General features: G+C 35.3%; 3 protein-coding genes across 7 annotated transcripts in view; all 3 read right to left on the bottom strand.

Moving 5' to 3' along the window:
* Positions 1-18,886, bottom strand: part of LOC131416327 (T-cell surface glycoprotein YE1/48-like) — a 116,094-nt gene extending 97,208 nt beyond the window's left edge. The window contains exons 1-2 of the mRNA XM_058558794.1: positions 18,779-18,886; positions 18,026-18,128 (exon numbers count right to left, since the gene is read on the bottom strand). The gene's annotated coding sequence lies outside the window, so the exon portion shown is untranslated. The remainder of the gene's footprint in view (positions 1-18,025; positions 18,129-18,778) is intronic.
* LOC131416326 (killer cell lectin-like receptor 2) overlaps positions 1-26,761 on the bottom strand; it is a 229,024-nt gene that overhangs the window by 109,196 nt on the left and 93,067 nt on the right. The window lies entirely within an intron of this gene.
* Positions 1,723-16,604, bottom strand: LOC131416329 (killer cell lectin-like receptor 2). Its single transcript, XM_058558798.1, has 7 exons — positions 16,490-16,604; positions 14,810-14,899; positions 13,619-13,858; positions 11,743-11,885; positions 9,841-9,947; positions 3,425-3,586; positions 1,723-3,340 (listed from the first exon to the last, which is right to left on the bottom strand). Exons 1-6 carry the CDS (start codon positions 16,602-16,604, stop codon positions 3,439-3,441), a joined length of 843 nt encoding a protein of 280 aa, XP_058414781.1. The 3' UTR covers positions 1,723-3,340; positions 3,425-3,438.

Raw genomic sequence — 26,761 nt, 5'->3', positions numbered from 1 at the left:
CTAATTTTTAATACCTTTTCCCAAAGAAATTTCAGACCTAGATTATTTCGCTAGTAAATTCGATCAAACATTTAAGGAATGAAAATACAAATCCTATCCTCCCAAAACAGATGGATATTGAAAAAAATGCCACATGAATATATAAGGCCAGCATTTCTCCAATACCATAAACATAAAAATATATTTTAAAAAAGAAAATAACAGACCAATATCCATTATGAATATAAACACAAAATTCCTTGAAATATTACCCAAACAAATCTAGCAATATATAAAAAAAGATGATAAATACAGCATGACCAGGTGGGATTTATCCAAGAAGTCTAAGTTTTGTTTAACATTCAAAAACCACTCAATGCAATTCACCATATTCAGTGACTAAAAGAGAAAATCTATATAATCATCTCAATAGATGTAAAAAAATCATATAACAAAAATCAACTCCTATTCATGATGAAAGTCTCAATCAACAAGAACAGAAGGCAATTTCCTCAACATTATAAAGAGGATCTACAAAAAGCCTACAGCTGACCGTACACATAATAGTGAAAGACTAAATACTTCTCTTTGTAAGACTGGAACAAAGCAAGGATGCCTACTATCATCACTTCTCTTCAACACTATATCAGAGGTCCTAAGCAGTACAATAAAGCAAGAGAAAAAGTGAAGGAAAAAGATAAATAAAGCTTTCTATATTCTCATAGGACATGATTATGTACATAGAAAAGAAAAATCCTAAGGAATCTACAAAAAGGAAAAAATACCTACTGGAAATAAGTAAATTTAGCAAGGTGATAGGACATGAGGTCAATTTACAAAAACCAACTTCATTTCTATAAACTAATAACAAATAATTTGAAAAAAACATTAAATGCCATTTATAATAGCATCAAAAATATAAATTTAACAAAATATGTATAAGACCTATATCCTGAAATGTATCACATTGCTGAGAGAAACTTAAAAAGACCTAACCAAATGGAGAGAGCAATCATATTCATGAAATATAACACTCAATATTGTTAAGGTAGCAATTCTCCCCAATTAATCTACAGATTCAATGCTATCCCAGGCAAAATCTCATCAAGCACTTCTGAAGAAATGTTGAGAAAATGCAAAATCCAGGAATAGCCAATATATTTTTGAAAAAGAACAAATTTTGAGGATTAGCACATCTGATTCCAAGGCTGACTATAAATCCATGTAATGGAGACAGTGTACTATTACTGCAAGATTAATTATATAGATCATGAGACAAAATAGAGAATCCAGAAATAGACCCACACAGATATGGTCAATTAATTTTCTACAAAGGCACCAAAGTAATTCAAAGGAGGATAGAGAAGTCTTTTCAACAATTATGGCAACAAAACTGGATATCTATATGAAATAATAGTGAGCCTCGACCCTTTTCTCACACACAAAAATTAACTTGAAAGGGGTATAGGCTAAACATATAAGTTAAAACTATAAAGCTTCTAGAAACAAACATAAAAGAAAAATCTCTGTGATCCTGATGTAGGCAAAGATTTCTTAGATAGGACATAAAAAGCACAAAAAAAGAAGAAAACGATAAACTAGGCTTCATCGAAACTTTAAAACCTCTGCTTCTTGAAAGACACCATTAAGAAAATGACAAAGGAAGACAGACTTGGAGAAAGTATTTGCAAGACATATATCTAACAAGGGATTTGTATCCAAGTTATGTAAAGAACTCTTACAATTCCATAATAAGACAGACAAACACAATTTTAAAAAAGAGAGAATAGACAATTCAATGGGCAAAATATTGGACAGATACTTCACAAAAGAAGATATACAAATTGCCAATAAATACATGAAAAGATGCTCCATGTCGTTAGTCTTCAGGGAAATACAAATTAAAAACCACAATGAGATACCATTACATACCCACCATAAATAGCTAAAATTAAAAAGATTGACAATATCAAATCTTGCAATGATATGAAGCAACTGGAACTCTCATATGTTGCTACTGGGAAAATAAAATGATGCAACCACATTGGAAAATGAACTAGAAGTTTCTTACAAAATTAAACATGCACTTACCATAAGATTCAACAATCAAATTCCTAGATATTTAATAAAAAGAAATGAAAACACATGTCCACACAGAGACTGGCACATAAATGTTCATGGTAAGTTAATTCATAATAGCCAAAAACTGGAAACACATCAAATGTCCATAGGTGGATGAACAAATTGTGGTATATCCGTACCATGCAATACTACGCAGTAACAAAAAGAATGAACTAATGATACATGAAAGAACATGAATTAATTTCAAAAATATGCTGAGCAAAAAGAAGCCAGAGACAAAACAGCACATGATGTATGAAATTCCATAATAGGCAAAACTAATTTATAGTGACAGAAAGCATATCACTGGTTGTCTGGGGCCAAGTGGGTGGGGAGGGGCAGAAAAGAACTTTTGGAGGTGATGAAAATGTTCTTTGTCTTGATTTGATGGTATTTAAGAGGTGTACACATTTGTTAAAAACCCATTGATCTCATGATTTAAAAAAGATGCATTTTATTGCATGAATGTATGACTCAGTAAGGTTGATTATTAAAATGTCAAGGTCAAGAAAAACAAAGAAATCCTGAGAAATTGTCCCATATTAAAGGAAACTAATGTGACATCACAACTAAATGTATTGCATGATCCTGAACATGAAGGAAAAATACCTATAAATGACATTGTCGGGACAGTTGACAAAATTTGCATATGGATTATAGATGAAATCATAGTAGTGTAGAAATGCTCAATTTCCTGATTTTGATCATTGTACTATGGTTATAAAAGACAAAGTCCTTGTTCCTGTAAAATATTTAGACAAAGGAACATAATGTCCCCAATTTATTATCAAATGGATCAGTATATAGAGAGAAAGAGAACTGTAAAGTGCAGCTAGAGCAAAATATAAACAAATGGTAACTATGGGTAAAGGTTATATGACAGTTCTTGGTACTATCGCTTCAATTTTAAATGAGAAGTAAGCATCTAAATGAGGGATGGGCAGGATAACTATTTTTTTAGTTCTTTATTGTGCTATCTCTCCAAGCCTAAGCCTATTGAAATGATTTATCCTATGGATAAGGAAGATCCAGAGCTGTCTAATTGGCTCTGTGGGTAGTTCAGGGAAACAGAAAGAGAGAATTTCTCAGGGTCATTAAAGAGAGGGGTAACTGATTTCCAAAGACAAAATCTTCCCCTCTTCCCCAAGAAGACAGCCGGCATCTGATCTCTTAAATCACGGTCCAAAAGAGCATTTTCTTCCTCTTCCAACTCATCTCTTTTTCCATAATGGAGTAAGTCCTGCTGTCAAAAACATTAATTTGTAAATAATCACAAATTATCACAGGAAAAATACAAACAAAAAGGGACAAAATTCCATCTCACCCTTTCTTCTGTGTCTACTTGAAGTGGGCAGTGGAAACACAGTCAATTCTCTTCTCACAGATACAATTATAGGTTTTGGAGCAATCAATATTTGTTATTCTTCTTGAGCTTAAAAATGCACATTGTCCTATCCCAGAAGGCAAACTCACTATTGTAGATTTACTGTAGAACATAAAACATATATGGTCAACTGTTGAATTCTGAAGCTTACAATAACATAAATCATCATCTTTTTAAGTGTGTTGCCTAAAGATCTGGAATATGGAAATGTTAATCACAACTTCATCACTGAAAGATTTTCTTTTGCTCTTATCCTGTTAAATAGAATAAGAGCCTCTGGATCACACCCGTAATCTTCGATTCTATTCCATACTGGGAATTTTTTTTCAGAAGGCAAAATTACCTTGTAATATTGCTAAGGGATCAGGATATATAGCAAATCTGCTCTCTTATGTTAATTTTTTCAGTAAAAGCAAGAGATTAAAAAGGAGAAGAACTGAATTTCTGTGACAGAGATAACCATATACCTTAAAGAGAAAAAGCAGAATTGGAATATAGCCAGAGATGAAATTGTTTAATTGATGTTTTAATTTGTTTTGTTTCTTTTCCTTCTCTACCCCATAGTCAATAATTATTAGCTAAAATATGACAATCCATTGAAAAATATCTAAATGCAGGAATTCTATTTTAGCAAAGTGGTGGGTTAGACACCAGAACTAACTTCCTATTGAAATAATTAAAAATGCTGAAAATAAATTTAAAACTTCTTCAATAAATTTATGAACTGGAAAGAAACAAATTCATACTCAGGCAGAGGGTTAAGTAAAGATGGGAACTCAAAAGGGTAAGTGAAGCTCTGAAGTCATTTTACCCTCAATTGATGTAGTAGGCTGAATAATGAATTTCACCCAAGATTCTAAACAGAAGACAAGCTATAAAGAATTGAGACCCCAAAGGGATATATCTTCAGTATAAACCACCCAAGAACTGTCTTTGAACCTTGCACTTAGAAGAGAAAACGAATAATCCCACCTAAGTGTTCAAAACCATAAATCATCTCTCATATAATTTGCATTTGCTATATTATTTAAGAGCATTAAAATAGGCTACAGGAATAAAGAGAAACAAAGAAGGAAGATAAATGAAACTAAGTAGCTTGTGAGGCATAGGCAGAACACATAAGATGTATTAAGTATGGATAAGTAAGTCAGTAACCTATGGGACGTGTGGTATAGATACAGAAAGTAAAGCATATGTGTGCTAAACGTAGAAAAGGAAGAAAGACCAAAGTAGACACTAAATATGATACTCCAAATATACATGACACACATAGATACTCAACATTCATGAGGTCCGAAGTTCCCCACCCATTGGTGACACTCATTCTGGCCCTCTGTCTAAGAAACTCAAATAAAATCCATAGCTGCTCATAAGGTTAATTAGAAAGCTGCAGCTGTGGTCAGGCTTACATGCTCCTGCATCTCCCCAATAAAGAAAATGTGTATGCTGGCCACAAGAACCTTCTGTCTGTTGAGACCCTTTACTTGAATCTCAAGTCTGGTCCTAGAAACCACACCATCATCAGGAAAGAGTTATGGGGCAGAGAGAGTCAGGCCATATGAAGATTGCTTAACCCAGGATTCAGGTGATTGTTTCACCCTCAAGCACCTCATCCTAAATGTGACAACCTACCCAACTCATCCAAGTGTGACAGTCATTCCATTTCTTTCCCTCGACATAGTGCAATGTGTTTTAAATTAATTTAATTAACTATACAATTTAAGTATGTTTATTTGGTCCATGAGCCTTTCTGTTCTGTGACCTTGAGATTGTTTGCCTGAAAGTGTACTTACAGGCTGAGATTACCTTAAGGTAATTTCCTTAAATCGTTTTTGTAGGTTTGCAGCCCAGAACTACACTACTTGCAGGGCCCATATTTAGAAATAAAAGTAGCCCTGGAAAACGGGTGATGTCAGGATCTTGGCAGAGTGAGCTCTTCCCTTAGACTCTCCTCCCTGGGACGCAATGAAAAGGACATTCATAAACCAATGGAGGACACTCACACAACGCAATAGACGTCTGAGAGACCCATGCAACCATACGCCTGAAGGTGGAGGTGCTGGACCCTCCAGGAGGCAGTAAGGAGATATCCCCTCCTTCCCCAAACTGCAGCGACCTAGGGACTTTCCAGCAAGAGGACATAAGGCTTATAAATATATATGCACCTAACACAGGAGCACCAAAGTATATAAAGCAACTATTAACAGACCTAAAAGGAGATATTAATAGCAACACAACAATACTAGGGGACCTTAAAACCCCACTTACATTAATGGATACACCATCCAGACAGAAAGTCAACAAGAAAATACTGGAATTAAATGAAAAAGTAGACCAGATGGACTTAATAGATATAAATAGAACACTCCATCCAAAAACAGCAGAATACACATTCTTCTCAACTGCACATGAACATTCTCAAAGATAGACCATATGTTGGGAAACAAAGCAAACCTCAATAAATAAGAAGATTGAAATCATATCAAGCATCATTTCCAACCATAATGCTAGGAAACTAAAAATCACCTACAAGAAAAAAGCTGGGAAAGTGACAAATATATGGAGACTAAACAACATGCTACTGAAGAATCAATGGATCACTGAAGAAATCAAAGGAGAAATCAAAAAATATCTGGAGACAAATGAAAATGAAAATACACCATACCAACACATATGGGATGCAGCAAAAGCGGTCCTAAGAGGGAAATTCATAGCAATATGAGCCTACCTTAATAAACAAGAAAAATATCAATAAGCAATCTTAAACTACACCTAACAGAAGTAGGAAAAAAAGAACAAACAAAGCCCAAAGTCAGCAGAAGGATGGATATCATAAAAATTAGAGCAGAAATAAATGAAATTGAAACCAAAAAAAAAAACAGTAGAAAGGATCAATGAAACTAAGACCTGGTTCTTTGAGAAGATAAACTAAATTGACCAATACTTAGCTGGACTCATTAAGAAAAAAAGAGAGAAGGCTCAAATAAATAAAATTAGAAGTGAAAGAGGAGAAATTACAATGGACACCTCAGAAATACAAAGGATTATAAGAGAATACTATGAAAAACTATATGCCAACAAGTTGGACAATCTAGAAGAAATGGATAAATTCATAGACTCATACAAACTCCCAAAACTGAATCAAGAGGAATTAGATAATCTGCATAGACCAATCACAAGTAAAGAGACTGAAACAGTAATCAAAACCTCCCAAAAAATAAAAATCCAGGACCAGATGGCTTCTCTGGAGAATTCTACCAAACATTCAAAAAGATTTAATACCTATCCTTCTGAAACTATTCCAAAAAATTGAAGAAGACAGAACACTTCCTAACACATTTTACAAGGCCAACATCATCCTGATCTCAAAGCCAGAAAAAGACAATACAAAGAAGGAAAATTAGAGGCCAATATCACTGATGAACATAGATGCAAAAATCCTCAATAAAATATTGGTAAACCAAATACAGCAATACATTAAAAGGATCATACACCATGATCAAGTGGGATTTACATCAGGGATGCAGGCATGGTTCAAAATGTGCAAATCAATCAATGTGATACACCACATTAACAAAATGAGGAATAAAAACCACTATAAGACATTATTGAAAGAAATAGATGATGACATAAAGAAATAGAAAGATATTCCATGAACATGGATTGGAAGAATAAACATAGTTAAAATGTCCACACTACCTAAAGCAATCTACAGAGTCAATGCAATCCCAATCAGAATCTCAAGGACATTCTTCATGGAACTAGAACAAAGAATCCTAAAATTCATATGGGGTAACAAAAGACCCCGAATAGCTAAAGCAATCCTGAGAAAAAAGAACAAAGCTGGAGACATCACAATCCCTGAATTAAAAATATATTACAAAGGTATAGTAATCAAAATAATATGGTACTGGCACAAAAACAGACACACAGGCCAATGGAACAGAATTGAAAGCCCAGAAATGAAACCACACATCTACAGACAGCTAATCTTCGAAGGAGGAGCCAAGAACATATAACGGAGAAATAAAAACCTCTTCAATAAATGGTGCTGGGAAAACTGGACAGCCACAAGCAGAAGAATGAAAGTAAACCTTTATCTTTTGCCATACACAAAAATTAACTCAAACTGTATTAAAGACTTGAAGGAAGACGTGAAACCATAAAACTCCTGGAAGAAAATATAGACAGTGCACTCTTTAACATCAGTCTTAGATAGATCTTTTCAAATACCCTTGTCTACTCGGACAAGGGAAACTAAATAAAAAATGAACAAATGAGACTTCATCAGAGTAAAGAGCTTCTTCAGGGCAAAGGAAACCAGGAACAAAACGAAAAGACAACCCACCAACTGGCGAAAATATTTGCAAGTCATATATGTGGCAAGGGATTAATCTCCAAAATTCATAAACAATTCAACAACAATAAAAAACAACCAAATCTGGGCCGGCCCAGTGGCTTAGCGGTTAAGTGCGCTCGCTCCGCTGCTGGCGGCCCAGGTTCGGATCCTGGGCGCCCACCTACGCACCGCTTCTCCGGCCATGCTGAGGCTGTGTCCCACATACAGCAACTAGAAGGATGTACAGCTACGACATACAACTATCTACTGGGGCTTTGGCGGGGGGAAATAAAAAAATACAATCTTTAAAAAAAAAAAAAAAACAACCAAATCAAAAAATGGGCAGAGGATATGAACAGACATTTTCCCAAAAAAGATATACAGATTGCCAATGAGCACATGAAAAGAGGTTCAACATCACTAATCATCAGGAAAATGCAAATCAAAACTACATTGAAATATCATTTTATATCTGTTAGAATGGCTGTAATCAACAAGACTAAAAAGAACAAATGTTGGAGAGGATTTGGAGAAAAGAGAACCCACATACACTGCTGGTGGGAATGCAAAGTGCTGCAGCCACTATGGAAAAGAGTATAGAGATTTCTCAAAAATTAAGAGTAGCACACGACCCAGCTATCCCACTACTGGGTATTATCCAAAGAACTTGAAATCAACAATTCAGGGAGACTTATGCACCCCTATGTTCATTGCAGCATTATTCACAATAGCCAAGATGTGGAATCAACCCAAGTTCCCATCAATTGATGAATGGATAAAGAAGATGTGGTGTATATATATAATGGAATGCTACTCAGCTATAAAAAAAGACAAAATTGTCCCATTTGAAACAATATGGTTGGAACTTGAGGGTATTATGTTAAGTGAATTAAGCCACACAGAAAAGACAAACACCATATGATTTCACTCATATGTGGAAGATAAAGAAGTACATGGACAAAGAGAACAGAGTAGTGGTTACCAGAGAGGAAGAGGGTTAGGGGGTGGGCATAAGAGTTAAAGGGGCACATATATATGGTGACGGATAAATAATACTGTACAACTGAAATTACACACTGTTATAAACTATTATGACCTCAATAAAAATAATAATAAAAAAAGTGGCCCTGACTCATAGAGCCCCAAGGCATCCAACAAAAGCAAATTCTTTCTTGAGGAGCCACCTTCATCTCCGTCCTTGACTAATTTCCACAGCAGCTCAAAAAGGAGAAAAAAAATCACTCAACACTACAAAGAAAATGGCATCATGAACAAAAGCCAGCAGCAACAATAGAGTGGACCCACAAAACTTCAAATCTAAGAATTATCAGATACCAAATATAAAATAAGAATGCTTAGTATCTTTCAAGAAATAAAAGACAGCTTGAAAATATGAGTAACTAGAAAGATTTGGAAACATGAAACAATTTCTAGAAATAAATAATGTAACATATAATTTGGATTTTTTAAAAATCATTGGACAGTTTAACAGCAGATTATAACTAAATGTAAACCCAAGAGTATACAAAACTCTGCATTTCAAAACAGAAGAACCATAGTGCAGGTGTGTGTGTGTGTGTGTGTGTATACTCACATATATTTATTTTTATAAATAATATAAACTAATAATGTAAAGGAGTTTCAAATGAATTCTTGGGATACTCAAAATATTCATTTAATGTTGTGGGAGGGATCACTTTGGCTGGGTCAGGATGGTTCAATCTCTCCATATCACTTCACTTTATGATTTTGTTTTATTTTGTGTACCTCATAACACATACTTCTGAGCATGTGTTTAGCATCATAATTTTATTGTTATTAATAACTCTGTGTGACACATCTCTTCCTTTTTAGCTATACTTCCTAAAACACTTTCCTAATCATTCTACTTATTCTTACCAATGATGTCTACTTGAAAATGAGTTAAGCTGTGCAAAATACGAGAAGATTTCTTTTAGATACAATCCTTCCAGCCCCAACACCAATATTAGAGTTCAAATGCAATCCAGAGACTTACATTCCAGAAAATGTGCCATTGTCAATCCATTTCCACTTCCTTTCCTCTGCATTATATGATAATCCAATCCAGTAGAGATTTCCATAAGCCTGGGGTTGAAGGAAGGCCTATAAAGGAAACAAAACATATCATGTGACTAAATTCCCACCTGTCAGATGAATGAAAAGGATAGGTAAAGGGCCCAACTGTTTCTAAGGCCACTACTCTGCTACATCATCCTTCAACCCTCCTTCCTAGAAAACCTTCTCTCCCCATAATTTCTGTATTTTCATTTTTCTAAGTAATTTTCTACAAGATTATTTTATTTATTTATTTGTTTTGGTGAGGAACATTGGCCTTGAGCTAACATCTGTGCCAATCTTCCTCTATTTCGTATGTGGGATGCTGCCACAGCATGGCTTGATGAGCAGCATGTAGTTCTGCATCCGGGATCCAAACCTGCGAATGCTGGGCCACAGAAGCGAAGCACACGAACTTAACCACTATGCCACCAGGCTGGCCCCCGGGATTATTTATGTTAAAAATGGTTGCCAGTCTCATAGATTATTTAAAAAATGGAAAAATTTAAAATCTAAATATCTAACAATAGGAGATATGTTGAATAATTTATGAACTTTATGGAACCATTCAAAAATCATGTTCCAGAAAAATACTTATGCATGGAGAAAAATGATATTACATATTCTTAAGTGAAAAAAGGAATCTTCAAAATAAATTTATTAAAACAACAGGTATATCTGGGGAGATGTGCCTGGGAGACTTCAGCCTTCAGCTTCAAAACTGAAAGACTGGCGGTAGTTCAGTAATTGGAAGAGGTGAGGGGGAAAAGCGCAGTATTTGGAAATATTTACTGTCCTATAATGTAATATATCAAAGTGACATATTACATAATGTTTGATTAAATGACAATGTATTTTAAAATATAGGTTTAAATTTAACTGTGTTTTACTGCAACAAACATAAAAAGTTATTTTATGACTTGATCTCATAAATTCTTTTATGTTGTGATTTAAAACATCTATTAGATTTGCATATAAATTTTGTGTTGTTTTCCTAAACGATAAATAGAGGTTTCAGTCTGATCTTTACAAACATCTCTCTATAAAAACACATTTTATGTTTGTAGATAGTTTTTATTAGTAATAAATTAAAAAAATAATTTTGATATTGTTGTCACTGCATTTTCTCTTTTTATAATTCTTTTTGAAAGCTATACATCTTGATGTAATATATGAGAATAGTGATCAGGTAAATGTTACCTAAAGATGCAGTGAAAATCACCATAAGGCTCATTTGTAAAACTGTTATCACTTTTATGTTCCTCATTATTATCTTCATTTTGCAAATAGGAAAACTAGGGCCCAGAGAGGTTAAGTACTTTACCCAAGGTCACCCAGCCAGTAAGTGGCAGAGCTGGATTTTATCCCAGGCTCCTGTATTCCTAATAGTAACTACCAGACTACACTGCCTCAGGGCTCGTAACTGCCACTTTATGTGGAGAAAGAATCGCTGGGTCCAGGCTGCGATTTACCAAAGGGTTAAGTACTTCATCGAAGGAAAAGCATACTTCTCCATGAGCAAGTTCCCCTGCAGACTCCTTAGAGAGGGAGGTGATTGCAAAGACCCAAACTGCACCTTCAAGGGGGTTTCTATTTTAGAAATAATAAAGGTTGTCAGGATAGATAATGTGTATTGAATGTTTAGTAACAAGATCATATGCCTATTAGCAGGCAGGGGTCTCCTGGTTGACTCTTAACTATCTTAACAATTTTTGCTCACTCAAGAGACAAAGAATAACTACAGGTCCCTCTTTCTGGACTCCCTCCTGTCCTCAATATCTTGGGTCCAAGAATGGCACACAGAGTGCAAGAGAACAAAAGTGAACATAACAATCCATGATACCAGTTCATCTTCATCATCTATCTTCAAAAGAGATAAACTGCAACTTTGGCAAGTCTGTTTACATCCCTTCCAGTCTTTTGTTTCAGTGGTAAAATAATAACACTTTCCTCCACAACAGGACCCGTGGTCTTCACAGAGTTTGCCTACAACATATAAGGTGAAACATTAAACTTCTTGTCGTCTGGTATTCTGTTAAGCAGAGTAATATATTTATCAGCCCTCTATAAATACTCTTAATAGCTATCAAGAATGATAATGTGAGGTTCATCCATATTCTAGAAGGCCAAGAGATATCTGCACTCTCATATTCATTGCAGCATTATTCACAATAACCAAGATATGGAAACAACCCAAATGTCCACCGATGGATGAAGAGATAAAGAAAATGTGGTACATACATACAACAGAATATTATTCAGCCTTAAAGACAAGGAAATTCTGGCATATGCGACAGCATAGATAAAGCTTGAGAATATTGTGCTAAGTGAAATAAGCCAATCACAGAAGGACAAATACTGCATGATTCCACTTAATGAGACATAAAAAATAGTCAAACTCAGAGAAACAGAAAGTAGAATGATGGTTGCCAGGGCTGGGGTGGGGTGGGGTAGGGGAATGAGGAGTTGTTGTTCAATGGGTATATAGTTTCAGTTATACAAGATGAATAAGTTCTAGAGATCTGTTGTACAACATAGTGCCTACAGTTAACAATACTGAATTGTGCACTTAAAAACTTGTTAAAAGGGTAGATCTCATGTTAAGTGTTCTTGCCATACACAAAAAAAGGAACAGGAGAAAAACTTGGAGGTGATGGATGTGTCTATTGCCCACATTGTGAATGGTTTCACAGATATATGCACAGGCCCAAGTGCATCAAATTGCATACATTGAATATGTGCAGTTCTTTGCATAATAATAATACCTCAATGAAGATGTTTTAAAAATAATAAAATAAAATTCAAAAGAAGATTCTGGAATGCCTTCTAAATAAAATAAACATTATTCTTTAGATTTTTTCCTCCTCATGTATTTTACAATATACCAAATTTTAAAAATATTATTGATCCTCTAGTAATAAAGACAGTGAATTTCTATTAACTACCATAACTAAATGATAGTAAATATGCAAAATCTCTTTGTAAACTCTAAATCCTAAACAAATATTTAGTAGTTGTTGATTAACCAGGTCAGTTCATTTCATTGTCATGCACGATAACAGAGTTTACAGTATAAGATTTAATATTCTTATCTCCTGGATGTTTTTAATGGTATCATCACACAGAGTCGCACAAGCATCAACACTATGGCGAATCTTACAGATGTACTGGGGAATATGTATTGATCACAAATAGACCATATATCTGAAGTCAGGGCAGAATGGCAACATACACACATACACACACACACACACACACACACACACACAATTATCTTTACAACAGCATCCAAATAAAAGGCCTTGTGCCCACTAGTGCCTAAGTATATTTTTACTGATAGCCTCGATATTTCATGTCAGCAACAAAATGGGAGTGTCTAATTTGCCCACAGTTCCAAAATGACCCAAATTTTCAGGGGAGCTGACATAGTATTTCACCTTCTGGGAGCAGTAGGAATGCAAGAACTGCCATTGAATTTTGGGAAACATAGGGCTCTACTACTCCAAACATGGCTTCTGGGGTCTTAATCCCATGTTTGAAACACATAAACACAAATACCCACTACATCCAACAGGCACAGTGTACAGTTGTCCAGTAGACACAGATCTCTAGCATATACCGTACACCTGTTTGTTAGGCCTCAAAGCCTCTGGAGGGGAACAAATAATGAAAAAATCACGCAATCTTTCATTCAAGATTTCCTCCTGTATCCAAAATACCTGTATTTTGCAAAGACTTTGAAAAGCTCTCCTGTTTTCTACATCTCTTCTTTCCTATAAAGAGTGAGTCCAGTTCCTTTTTCTGCTGAAGAGTTTCATTTTTGAGAATGTCATATTCTAAAGTCTTCTTTGTCAGAAGTTGCTCCTTTAAGTAGCTATCATTTTTTATATTGTGGTACTTTTGACTGAGATTTCGTAGAATTTCCTCCTGTTGATGTTTTTCTTGAATATGCTGAAAAACTAAAATAATAACATAGATACAACACAAAAAAGTACTCATAATGCTTAAATGTTGAAATTTAATATTAGAGAAAAAGTCTCACTTTGGCAAACAACCCATTTAATTACTTTAATTAGTAATTTGACATTTAGAAAGTAACACCTCAATAAACTGACCACAGAAATAGAAACATCAAAATTCTCACTATTAGCAACTTAAGTATAGAATTAATAAAATAAGCTATCTGCATAAACTTATAATGGTAACACCTTACTATTCAGTTTAGTTTCTTTTTGACAGTTAGTACATCATTTACAAATAGGTACCAATGTAAAAATCAGTCAATCAACATTTAGTGACCTATCTTCTGAGTATGAAAATCTGCACTAACAAACCTGAAGAGATAGCACTATTATTATTTGAGTAGTTGGAATATCCACAGGAGAAAAGAGAGGAAGATTCAAATATGTAATTTTATCTGAGTGTAACATACCAGTGATTTTCTCTAAAGATGTCAAGGAATTCAAATAAAAGACAAATGTTGAATTCAAGATCATCTAACATCCATGCATAGGGTCACTCTTTTTGATAAACCATTCCTTCACTGTATACTTAGAAAAAGTCAAGAGAAAGTCATAATTTCCTTTGAACAGTTGTTTCTCAACTAATGTCTATCTAAAATTCACAACGATCTAAACTCCGAAGGCAGAATATTACTAAGTCCTGTATCAGAAGGAATGTTACCATGTATTATACAGAATGAGAAAACTCATTACTGACACAGTCATTGGGATAGATAAGTAAAATGAAAATGACACTGTGATGTGTCTGAGGAAAAATCACCAAAAAAGATCCACCTGGAACATTCTCAGATTACAGCTGAGGAACAGTTGTTGGATCCTGGTTAATATCTGCACAGTTAGTGCTTACTGCTGTTACTCAGACTTGAAGGATATATTTCAATTACTCACTCTTTGTCCCCAACACTCTGGCTGTCGCCAAAAGAAGTAAACAGAAGATCCCAAGAGTCGCTACAATGAGACGCCAGGGCACTGAAAACTCTTCAAATTAAGAAGGAAGAAAATAATCATTAGGAATAGAGCCTGGCCCACTACTAACCTTAACCTAGGACGCCATTTGGAACAAAAAGACAATCTTCTCTAACAATTTTACATAAATATATCATACAAATTGATTTGAATTTGTGATCTCATAATTACAGTTTTAAAGTTTCAGATTTCTGACTGACATACACCCATTCTAGAAATCTTACACACAGGAACAGTCCTATAGGATTTCAAAAGTTCATCCCTGACAAAAGGACAGATGGCAATAGACACAATACACATTCATGAGAATCTACACTGACATGTATACTCCTTCCTGTGATCACAACCAACCATGAAGAGGAAGAAGAAAGCAGTCAATATTCTTTAGAAATTGGTGGCCAATAGTGGATATTCTGAAGCTGCAAATGTAATTGGGGTTCGTCCTTAGAGTAATTTCTAGAAATCAACTTTCCTTTATTTTTCATCAATTCTATTTTTCTCTAGTCAATACTATATTTATCCTCCTGTTTTTGAGGTCCTCGGTACCTAAAAGTTGTATCTCTGTCACTAAATTAAACAAGTAAAAGTTATTCTCAATTTAGAGTTTGTGACAATATTTGAGGGGAGAGAGAAAGAACAGAAAAATTTGAATGCTCCTTTTGATTTGAACATTTTTCTTCTTCATTGCCATTAAGCTTTGGTAAATATTTAAGACACCTGAAATATCTTTTGTCTGATTAAAAACATAGTTTCTAATGGATATTTTCCATTTCTTATGCTTTAAGACTTTTATTTCTCTGGAAAATGCAATCTTTTCTTGAGACTTTAGTCTGTCCTTTACTTTTAATGTTATTTTTTGAAAGATTTGCTCTGAGCTAACATCTTTGGTTAATCTTCCTCACTTTTTTTTTTCTTCTCAAATCCCCAGTATGTAGTTGTATATTCTAGGTGCAAGTCCCTCTAGTTCTTCTGTGTCAGCCGCCACTGCAGCATGGCTGCCGACAGATGACTGGTGTGGTTCCGTGCCTCAGAACCAAACCCGGGCAGCCAAAGAAGACTGGGCCAAACTTTAACCACTAGGCAATCCTGGGTGGTTCTGTCTGCTACTTTTAAAGGCCTCATGAATTCCTCTTAAACAAATTTTAATGAAAACATGCTATTAGCTTCTCAAATTTAAAATAATTCATTAGGGCCGGCCCGTGGCTTAGCGGTTAAATGCGTGTGCTCCGCTGCTGGCGGCCCGGGTTCGGATCCCGGGCGCGCACCGACTCACCGCTTCTCCGGCCATGCTGAGGCCGCGTCCCACATACAGCAACTAGAAGGATGTGCAGCTATGACATACAACTATCTACTGGGGCTTTAGGGGGAAAAAAAATAAAATAAATAAAATCTTTAAAATAAATAAATAAAAATAATTCATTAATTTCTCCATTCTCACAAACCTAAAAAAAAAACAAACAAGACTTCTTCTTCTAGGCTACAAAATTATGATTTCATATTACCATCTGAGAACATGAAGTACAGATAGGAACACTTTTTTCAAAAGTCTAAAGTTTGACAATCCATTAGAGACAGGTGAATCTAGATGCTTAAAATATATACCTCTGTCATCCATTTTGCCAGGGCTTTCAGTGCCTCCAGGCCTTGATCTACTTTGTGACTCTGAAGGAGAATGAAGAACTCTCAAGGATGAACAAATCATTTCCTGATTGCTCATGTCTAGAGTAAGAAGAGAAATATATTTTGCATTAAAACTTTGAAACAGGATGATTTCTGCCTAAGAAAAACTAAAATGTCAGTCTACAGGAACATACCCAGGATTAAGAGATATGTGTGTATATGTGTATATGTATATGGGAGTTTGCTTATTAACTCCTTTAAGTGCCTAAAGCAAGTAGACTAAGCTTGGTTTATATAAGAAGTGGAAAAGTTTTCAATATTGATAAAGTCACTTGTACTCCTAGTGACTACTGCCATAATTATTAGAAAATACAGAAAGAATTTTGTAAAAATCTACCAATAGATTGATCAGGCTGGGTCCTATTCACCCAGCCAATATGGTTCCAAATGTTCAACACACATATACAAACGTTAACCGGAATTGGTACCATCCCAAATTACTGAGACACTTTTAAAACTATCAATGCAAAGAACAAAAATTCTATGTTTTTGAAATTCTGAAAAAATATAAATATATTTCCTTAAAAAAATAATATACACATTCAGATCTACATATAAATATTAAAAAGTTCTTGCATTATTTTCAATTACAACATGACTCTACTGGAATGTTTCCCAAAGTGTATCCCACACACCATCTGCAAAAGAATTATTGAGGGTTAACATTGAAGACTGGTTAACATTCCAGATTCCAGTGCACCGTGCAAGATGTGCTGAATAAAAACCTCAGGTTGCAGCCTACACACTTGTATTTTTAATCGCAAATGATTTCATGTATATTAAAATTTTAGAAATAATCTTCTAGTGTATGATGTTGCCAGAAAAGCCTATGTGAAAATAAATTTATCAGTGGGCAGTCATTAGTTAATATTCATAAAGAATTCAATCTATTAATGGTATTAATATAAAAAGAAATTTTTAAATAGTAAATATTTAAAATTTACCTTGCCGCTTATATTAATCAGTGTGAGAAGATTATATCCATAATACAAGAAATATAGAAAACAAATTGCACATGTAACTACATTATTTTAAATGTTTTTTTAATTTACAAAATTTTCTGAACTTAATTATGCACATTTTATCTAATTTCCTAAGGAAAAGGAGTCTTTTCTATTACAGAATCCTTTAAGATTGATAAGATAATATGTATATCATTAGGCCCAAATAAAAAGTAATTAAGCCCCCAAATCCCTCTTCATTTAGGTAACACAAAGCAAAAATCATTGCATACTGAAAAAAAGAAAATAACTCTCCGTGAATGCTGAATTACAGTTTTCACATCCTTCCGAGTTAACGCAGCCCTAAAACAATCAATAGAGAATGCTTTCCCATCAATCTCATGTTCATGCCAAGTCATCTGTAATAAAATGCTATATTCCTAGAATCCTTTCTTTATAAGTAGGACTGATAGTATACCCAGGTACAAAGATCTGGAGGAATGAAAGCAGATGTTACCTGTGTCTGTGTCATGCAGTGATGCAGGTGGAGGAAGCTGACCCAAAAACGAGGTGGGAGAAGTTGTCCTTTCCAATCCTGGATCCCTTGGGTGCGTGAGGGGCTGCAAAATGGAAGGCAGAAATGAATTGTCTCTGAGTGGTACTACAACTCAAAATTTTCTGCCCCTCCTCTTGACCAAAGTGGCAAAAGGAAATTGTGTGATAAAAGCTGAGGTTGACGGGAAAGGAAAAATGGTCATGAGCTATATCTTCCTCCATTTCAACTAAACAACCACTTAGTACTCTTCACAAAATAACATTCAAAATCTCTATTTGAAGACTGAGAAGATAAAGGAACACAGCTTTGTAGAAAACAAAAACTAATATTTTTAACAAGAACCAGCATACTTAAAAGAAACTACTAGTAAAAACAAATGATTAAAATGTATATGTATAAATATTTATATATATACATAAGAAATATAATTACTTCTCTTTATGTCTTAAATAACCTGTTAAAGACTTTCTCTTATCTGTTGTTATTTGAAAAAAAGATTATTTCTTTTTTCCATTTATGTTTATTACAGATAATTGTATTTCAGAAATTATTTTAAAACATCCATAATTCTACTGTAAAAATTTTGGTTTTTATTCTTCTAGGTTTTTATCTGTACATTAGATTTACTATCAAAGTTGGTGTCACCCCATACACAATGTTTTTGTTCTATTATTTTCAAATAAATAACAACTGATTCACTTAAAAAATATTTACCTATTGTTGTTATTTTCTACTACTTAATGAAGGAAATCATACGATATTTGACCTTCTCCCTCTGACTTATTTCACTTTGCATTATACCCTCAATGTCCATCCATGTTGTCACAAATGCCTGGATTTCATCGTTTCTTATGGCTGAGTAGTATTCCATTGTGTATATATACCACAGCTTCTTTATCCATTCGTCCCTTGATGGGCACTTAGGTTGCTTCCAAGTCTTGGCTATTGTGAATAACGCTGCAATGAACACAGGGGAAGGGGGGAGGGAGAAGGGTGAAAGGGATAATTCGGTACATGTGTGTGGTGATGGGTTGTAATTAGTATTTTGGTGGTGAACACGATGTAATCTATGCAGAAATAGAAGTACAATGATGTACACCTGAAATTTTTACGATGTCATAAACCAATGTTACTGCAATAAACAAAAAATTAAAATAAATAAATAAATAAATAAATAAAAAATAAAAAAATAAAAATATTTACCTAAAATATGATTTTAAAACCATATATAGTTATTACCCATATGGATTATACCATATTTATTTAGGTAATCTCCTACTGTTGGACATTTAGGTTGTCCCCAATTTTTTGCTAGTATGAAAAATATTTAGGCTGTACTTTTGAATACTTTCTTAGGAAAATTTTTTAAACATGAAATTATGGAGTCAAGGGGTATATACAATGAAGAACTTTGATACACATTATCAAATGCCCTCCAGAAAAGTTGTTCCCATTTATACACCACTAAGTTGTGTGTGAAAATGTTCACTATTGATTTCTAAGAGATAGTGGTGAATTATTGCTCTACTTGAGTTTTGTGTACGAATCTTACTTCACGAAGACCTACAACCTTCCAGCTAAAAGAAATTTATTTCTGGAACTCTGTTTCTATGTTCCCCTGCCAGAATACACCCAAATCTCTCATTCAAGTTCAGTTTTGTTTGATATAGGCCTTGTCAATCTTCTGATGTAGCTCTGTGAGGCCAATTTAAATTGCTCTTCAAATCAAATGATAGTGGTAACATGGAGTGTGGAAGAAGAGTAGTGAGATGTGGGACAGAAGGGGAAATTGATCACGCAGAGACAAACCCACCTCTATTTCACCAGGCTCTGACCAAATTCCTTCCTAGTTCTTTTCTTCTTTTACCCAGCTGTAGCCAAAAATAACAGTCATACTGTTTGCTCATGGCCCCACCTCTGCTCCCAATTACTTTATAGACATGACCTACTGAGTGTTCTCACCACTAGGATCTGGTCTAGATGTCTGCCTGTTGTTTGCCCTCAACTGGCCTACTTCTGTCCCCTGATGCAGTCCTCAATCTCTGAATCACCAAATCACCACTGAGGTCTGCTGCTTGTCACCATGTGCTGGTGGTCCCCTGAAATACCTCCCAGAGACTAATTTAATTCAATTACATAAGCAAAGTTTCATGAGTGGAGTCTGGACACTTCAGGAATACTTGCTGCTGGGTATTTTCTTCTCTTTACCCTAATCATGGTTTGGCTTTCTCAATCTCAAAACAGAAAAAGATCCCCAGCCCTCTAACCCAATTCCAAAAATAAAGAAGTAAAAGAAGCTCTGCTGAGAGAACATAGAGTGCAGGGGTGGGAGAAAGAGTAATGGTTGCCAAAAGGTGGCAGAGAGAGACACCGTCATTTATTGGAGGACCTACTGTGTGTATAATCAGATTGAAACCTCTCAATGCTGACAGCTATTTATTATTGTCGCCATTTTACAAATGAAGAAATTAATGTTAACAGGTTAATTGACCCTCCAAAGGACACATTATTGCTAATTCTTGACCCGTGTTTAAAATCAGGCCTGACTGAATACACAGAGCACAAATGGACTATGGATTATAAAGGACCTGGATTTTCAACAACTCTCTGCCACAAAGCATGAATTCTGGAACCAGGCAGATCTGGCTTGAAACACCAGCCCTAGCTTCTATGTGTGACTTGTGGCAAGTCACTTCACTTCTGTAAACCTTGAATTCACCACAGTAAAATAGGGATAATACTTTAATAATATTTAAATTAATATTAGGTTAATTAATATTTAACATGATATAGGGTATATTCAGTGCCTAACCAGACCTGGAACATATATAGCAGGCACTCATTAAATGTTAATATTATTATTTAAAGTCCAAGATTCAAATCCTTGCTAGCTTTAAAAATTTGAATGTGCTCGACAAGAATATCACTAACTTCGTAGACTTGGAAGAATTCAATGAGATTATCACTATAGATAGGACTTATTAGACTTAAAAATAGGTAAATGTTCTTTTTTTCCCTCTCTCCCAAGATACTATATCTAGTGGAAGAGCCAGGAATGCAAGCTAGAAATCCTAAACACTAGCTATGTTCTACACCCTAATATGTCATGTTTGGAGTGCAGACGCTTGGAGGAAAGCGTGTGTGTACTGGGGGAGGGGATGCACATTACTATAACTTAAGAGCTGGGAAACATGCGGCAGCATAACACTACCTCTCTAGAAAAGCCATTCTGTAACCTCAGATCTGGTTATTTACATCTTGCTTCCACATGGAGATACCGGTAACGTTGAGCTTTTTTTCTCTTTTGATTTACACCCTTTCAGCTGGTGGAGGGTAGACAGTTCTCATGATAGAAGCCAGGTAGGTAAAGAATACTTTTATATACTTACATAATAGTCTGTCTGCTCTATATAAACTTTATAGGGTGAGTACATCTGTCTTGTACATTATTATAACTGCAGCACTTAGAAGAGATATGATGCCTACATGTGTATTCCATGAACATGTTAAAGTTAAGAGAACTGGACTACAAAATGTAAATTTTCAGTTTTAGAAAGAAGCAGAATGAGATTAACGATTGAAAAGCAAAATTGTGTAGCTGTTCCCTCTAAGCTCTAGTTGCTTTTTATTACTAAGCTCTGAATTTCAGGGAAAATGCAAATTTCTTCTTAAATGAGAAGACAACCAGCATCAGAAGATAACAACAATAACTTCAGATGGGACTAACTGAAACTCCTAGCATGGCCCTTTGAAAAATGAAGCCCAAAATTGCAAGCACCAAAATTCATCTATCCTAACTACTGTTAATAAAACAGAAAGATGGGAAATTTGAAGAATGTTTTGAACGCTCTTGAACTTAGTCTTCCATAATCACTTTTTTGCAAAACACACATCCACATACACAATATGACTAAATAAAGCATTAAAGTATTTATTTCCTGGCTGCTTTGCTGCAAAGCCTTTTTTCATTTGGGAAACCACACATGTTACCCATCCCTTCCTGACAACATTAACTTTGTCAGCTAGAAGCTTAGCACACAGCTTCTAGTCACACCTGCAAGCTTTCTGGTCACACATTCAAACCTCAGTGGCTTATCATTTCACAGCAGCACGCTGTTCTTCCTGTCCTAAGCTGAAGTAAAGGGTGTCTGGAATAACCACCAGCTCCCAGGGAAAGATGGTCTGCATCACTTCTTTGTAGGAAGTAACCTCACCTGGTCAGGTTCCTACCTCCATGGTTATTTGTCATAATGCCTAACCTTTTACACCACTGAGTGATATTAAATTTCCCAGCTCTTAGAGTAAAAACTCAAAAGACCTCTTATTTGAGGTTTCCTGTTCCCCTAATTAGCTACCTCATTTGTCCTTCTTGCCTTTACAATACTAGCTATTTTAATGCTTTATATTGTCCAAACTGGCCTCCAGCAGTCAATCAGACAGTAACCAACCTTCCTCTAATTTCTAGGCAACTAAATGAAAGGGCCATTTCAGGAAATATGTAAGCATAAAAAAATAATGGCAAAAAGTATTTCAGATTGCTATTCAGGCTCTGTGACACTAAAGGATAAAGTCTATTCACAGGTTGAAAGGGAAAATAGTTCTGTGTAGTAGGGCTATAATTAAGAATTTTCAGAGAGTGACATCAGCATCATGGTGGAGTGAGCTCTTCCTTTAGACTTTCCCCCAATATACAACAAAATGGACATTCATACACCAACAGAGGACATTCACACAAACCAAAAGATGTGTGAGAGACCCATGCAGCCGTACATCTGAAGATGGAGGTGTGGACCTCTGGAGGAAGTGGAAGAAGGTAAGGGGATCTCCTCTCCCTCCCCCAACAGCAATGACCCTTGGCACGGCCCCACACACACAGCTCTGAGAGGAGAGGCAAGAGGGGCAGCCCTCAGCGGGAACACCTTTGCTCTCCAAGTTCCCTCACAGCTCATGGGAAAGCCCCACACAGAGGTGGCTAAGCTATTATGGGGATGTTTTCATCAAGCCTGCACCCCAGGAGAGCAGATAGCAAGCGCAGAATGAGAACATCCCCGGGGATCATGCAGGTGAAAGAAAGCACCCCTTTCCCTACCCAGTGCTCCAGCTCAGCTGGTTGGCCAGAGCACCCATCCATACAATATAAAAGCAGCAGCTGTGAGCAAGCAAGCCAGGAATCACGGTGGGCTCAGAATACACAGCTCTTGACCTCCACCCAGTGGCGGCAGGTGGAATCTGCGAACAGACACTATTACTATTTTCACACAGTATGAAAACATATGTTAATACTCCAAAACAGAGGTAAAATGACAAGCACCCAGAAATCAATCCTGAAGGCACAGAAAGTTATCTAAATGACAGAGAATGAAGAATAGCTATCATAAAAAACTCAATGAGTTACAAGAAAATACAGATAGAAAGTTCAATGAAACCAGGAACTTTTTCACAAAAGAGATTGAAACTAAAAAGAAACACCAATGAGAAATTTGGAGATGAAAACAAAATAGATGAGATAAAGACAAATCTGAACTTACTTAATAAGAGAGCAGATATTATGGAGGAGAGACTCAGCAGGCTGGAGGACAGAAATATAGAAATGCTTCAGATGGAGGAAGACAGAGAATTAAGACTAAAAGGAAATGAAACAATTCTCTGAGAAATATCCAACTCAATTAGGAAGTACATCATAAGGACTATAGGTATTCCAGAGGGAGAAGAAAAGAAAAATGGAGCAGAAAACTTTTCAAAGTAAGAATAGTTCAGAACTTCCCAAACCTTCAGAAAGAGCTGGAAATACACATAAAGGAGCTATTAGAACTCTTAATTATATTAATATAAAAAGGCCTTCTCCAAGGCATATAGTAGTAGAGCTGGCAAAAGTCAATGCCAAAGAAAAAATATTAAGGGCAGTAAGGCAGAAGAAAATAACTTACAAAGGATTTTCTATGAGGCTTTCAGCAAATTTCTCAGCAGAAAGCTAATAGGCTAAAAGAGAGTGGAGTGATATATTCAAAATTCTGAAAGACAAAAAATTTCAGCCAAGAATACTCTATATAGTGAAAATATCCTTCAGATATGATGGAGAAATAAAAAATTTCCCAGATAAACAAAAGCCAAGAGAATTCATCACCACAAGACCCACCCCCCACAAGAAATGCTCCAGAAGGCCCTCATACCAAAAAAAAAAAAAAAAAAAAAAAAAAAAAAAACAGAGAAAAGGGATACAAAGCCTTGAGCAAGTAGAAAAATAGGTAGACAAAACCAGAAAAATTGCAGCTCTCTATCAGAACAGGTTAGCAAACACTTAATTATAACATCAATAATAAAGGGAAGGAAAACACCAAAACTAAATATAATCTCATCTTTTTAACCACAAACTCACAACACAATATGGAATAAGCTGTGCAACAATAACTTAGAAGGGGAAGAAGAAAGGGATGGAATCAACTTAGTTTAAAGAAATAAGAGACTATCAGAATTGCACTATCTCATCTATGAGATGCCCTATGCAAACCCCATGGTAACCAATAAATAAATAATCAGAATAGAGACACAAATGATAAATAAAGGGAAAACTAAGAAAACCATCATAGAGATCTACCAAACTGAACGGGTAGTCAGAAACACACAGGATGAGAAACAAAGGAAATGCAGAAGATTCAGAAAACAAGCAATAAAATGGCAGCATTAAGCCCTCATATATCAATAATCACTCTAAATGTAAATAGATTGAATTCTCCAATCAAAAGACACAAAGTAGCAGGATGGGTTAAAAACAAGACCCAAAAATATGATGCCTCTAGGAAAGACATATAAGATCTGAAGACAAACACAGGCTCAGAGAGAGGGGATGGAAGATACTACTCCAAGCTAACGGCAAACAAAAGCAAGCAGGTGTTGCCATACTTATATCAGACAAAGTAGACTTCAAGATAAAACAGGTAATGAGAGACAAAGAGGGGCAATACATATGATAAAAGGGACATAATACTTACAAATATATATGCACCCAACACAGGAGCACCAAAGTATGAAAGCAAGTATTAACAAACCTATAAGGAGATATTAACAACAATACAATAATAGTAGGGGAACTTAATGTCCCACTTACATCAAGGGATAGATCAGAAAGTCAATAAGTAAATAGTGGACTTATATAAATAACTAGACCAGATGGACTTAACAGACATATATAGAGCACTGCATCCCAAAACAGAAGGATACACATTCTTCTCACATGCACATGGAACATTCTCAAGTATAGACCATGTTGGGAAACAACGTAAACCTTCATAAATTTAAGAATATTCAAATCATAACAAGCATCTTTTCTGACCATAATGCTATAAAATTACATAAAATACAAGAAAAAAACTGGGAAAGTGACAAAGATGTGGAGAGAAACAACATGCTACTGAACAACCAATGGACCATAGAAGAAAGTAAAGGAGCAATTAAAAAATACCTATAAATAAATGAAAATGAAAATACACCATACCAACTCATATGGGGTGCAGGAAAAGCAGTCCTGAGAGGGAAACAGTTCCTGAGAGGGAAATGCTTACCAATACATGCCCTCCTTAACAAACAAGAAAAGTCTCAAATAAGCAATCTTAAACTACACCTAACAGAAGTAGGAAAAGTAGTACAGACAAGGCCCAAAGTCAGAGGAAGGAAAGACATAACGAAAATTAGAGCAGAAATAAATGAAATTGAAACCAAAAAACAATAGAAAGGATCAATGAAACTAAGAGCTGGTTCTTTGAAATGGCAAACAAAATTGACAAACCCTTAGCTAGACTCTCTAAGAAAAAAAGAGAGAAGGCTCAAATAAATAAAATCAGAAATGAAATAGGAGAAATTACAATGGATCCCACAGAAACACAAAGGATTATAAGAGAATACTATGAAAAACTATATGCCAACAAATTGTACAGTCTAGAAGAATTGGATAAATTCTTAGACTCATACAACCTCCCAAAACTGAATCAAGAAGAAACAGAGAATCTGAATAGACCAATCAAAAGTCAAGAGATGGAAACAATACTAAAAACCTCCCAAAAAATAAAAGTCCTGGACCAGATGGCCTCTCTGGAGAATTTTACCAAACATTTAAAGAAGATTTAATACCTTCCCTTCTCAAACTTTTCCAAAAAATAGAGGAAGATGGAATGTGTATTCCTTACACATTCTATGAAGCCAACATCACCCTGCTATGAAAGCCAGATAAGGGCAATACAAACAAGGAAAATTAGATGCGAATATTGCTGATGAACAGACATGCAAAAATCCTCACCAAAATATTGGCAAACCGAATACAGCAATACATTAAAAAGATCATACACCATGATCAAATGGAATTTATACCAGGGACACTGGGATGGTTCAACATCCAACTTCAAATTAATCAATGTGATACACCACATTAACAAAATTAGGAATAAAAGCCACATGATCATCTCAATAGATGCAGGGAAAGCATTTGACAAGATTCAAAATACATTTATCATAAAAACTCGCAATAAACTGGCTATAGAAGGAAAGCACCTCAACATAATAAAGGCTATATATGACAAACCCATAGCCAACATCATACACAATGGGGAAAACCTGAAAGCCATCCCTCTGAGAGCAGGAACAAGACAAGGGTGCCCACTCTTGTCACTCTTATTCAACATAGTACTGGAGGTTTTGGACAGAGCA

Source organism: Diceros bicornis, chromosome 17, assembly GCF_020826845.1.
Source record: "Diceros bicornis minor isolate mBicDic1 chromosome 17, mDicBic1.mat.cur, whole genome shotgun sequence".
NCBI lineage: Eukaryota > Metazoa > Chordata > Mammalia > Perissodactyla > Rhinocerotidae > Diceros > Diceros bicornis.
Note: the sequence above shows the minus strand (reverse complement) of the source record. Positions and strands in the feature narration are given on the sequence as shown.

What these genes read in the sequence shown, in the direction of transcription:
- LOC131416329 (XM_058558798.1), bottom strand. Translation starts at nt 16,604, where the DNA reads ATGAGCAATCAGGAAATGATTTGTTCATCCTTGAGAGTTCTTCATTCT. An exon ending in AAAGTCTTTGCAAAATACAG is followed by an intron (nt 11,886 to 13,618) that starts GTATTTTGGATA and finishes TATATGTTGTAG; the next exon opens with GCAAACTCTGTGAAGACCAC. An exon ending in AATGGCACATTTTCTGGAAT is followed by an intron (nt 3,587 to 9,840) that starts GTAAGTCTCTGG and finishes TATGTTCTACAG; the next exon opens with TAAATCTACAATAGTGAGTT.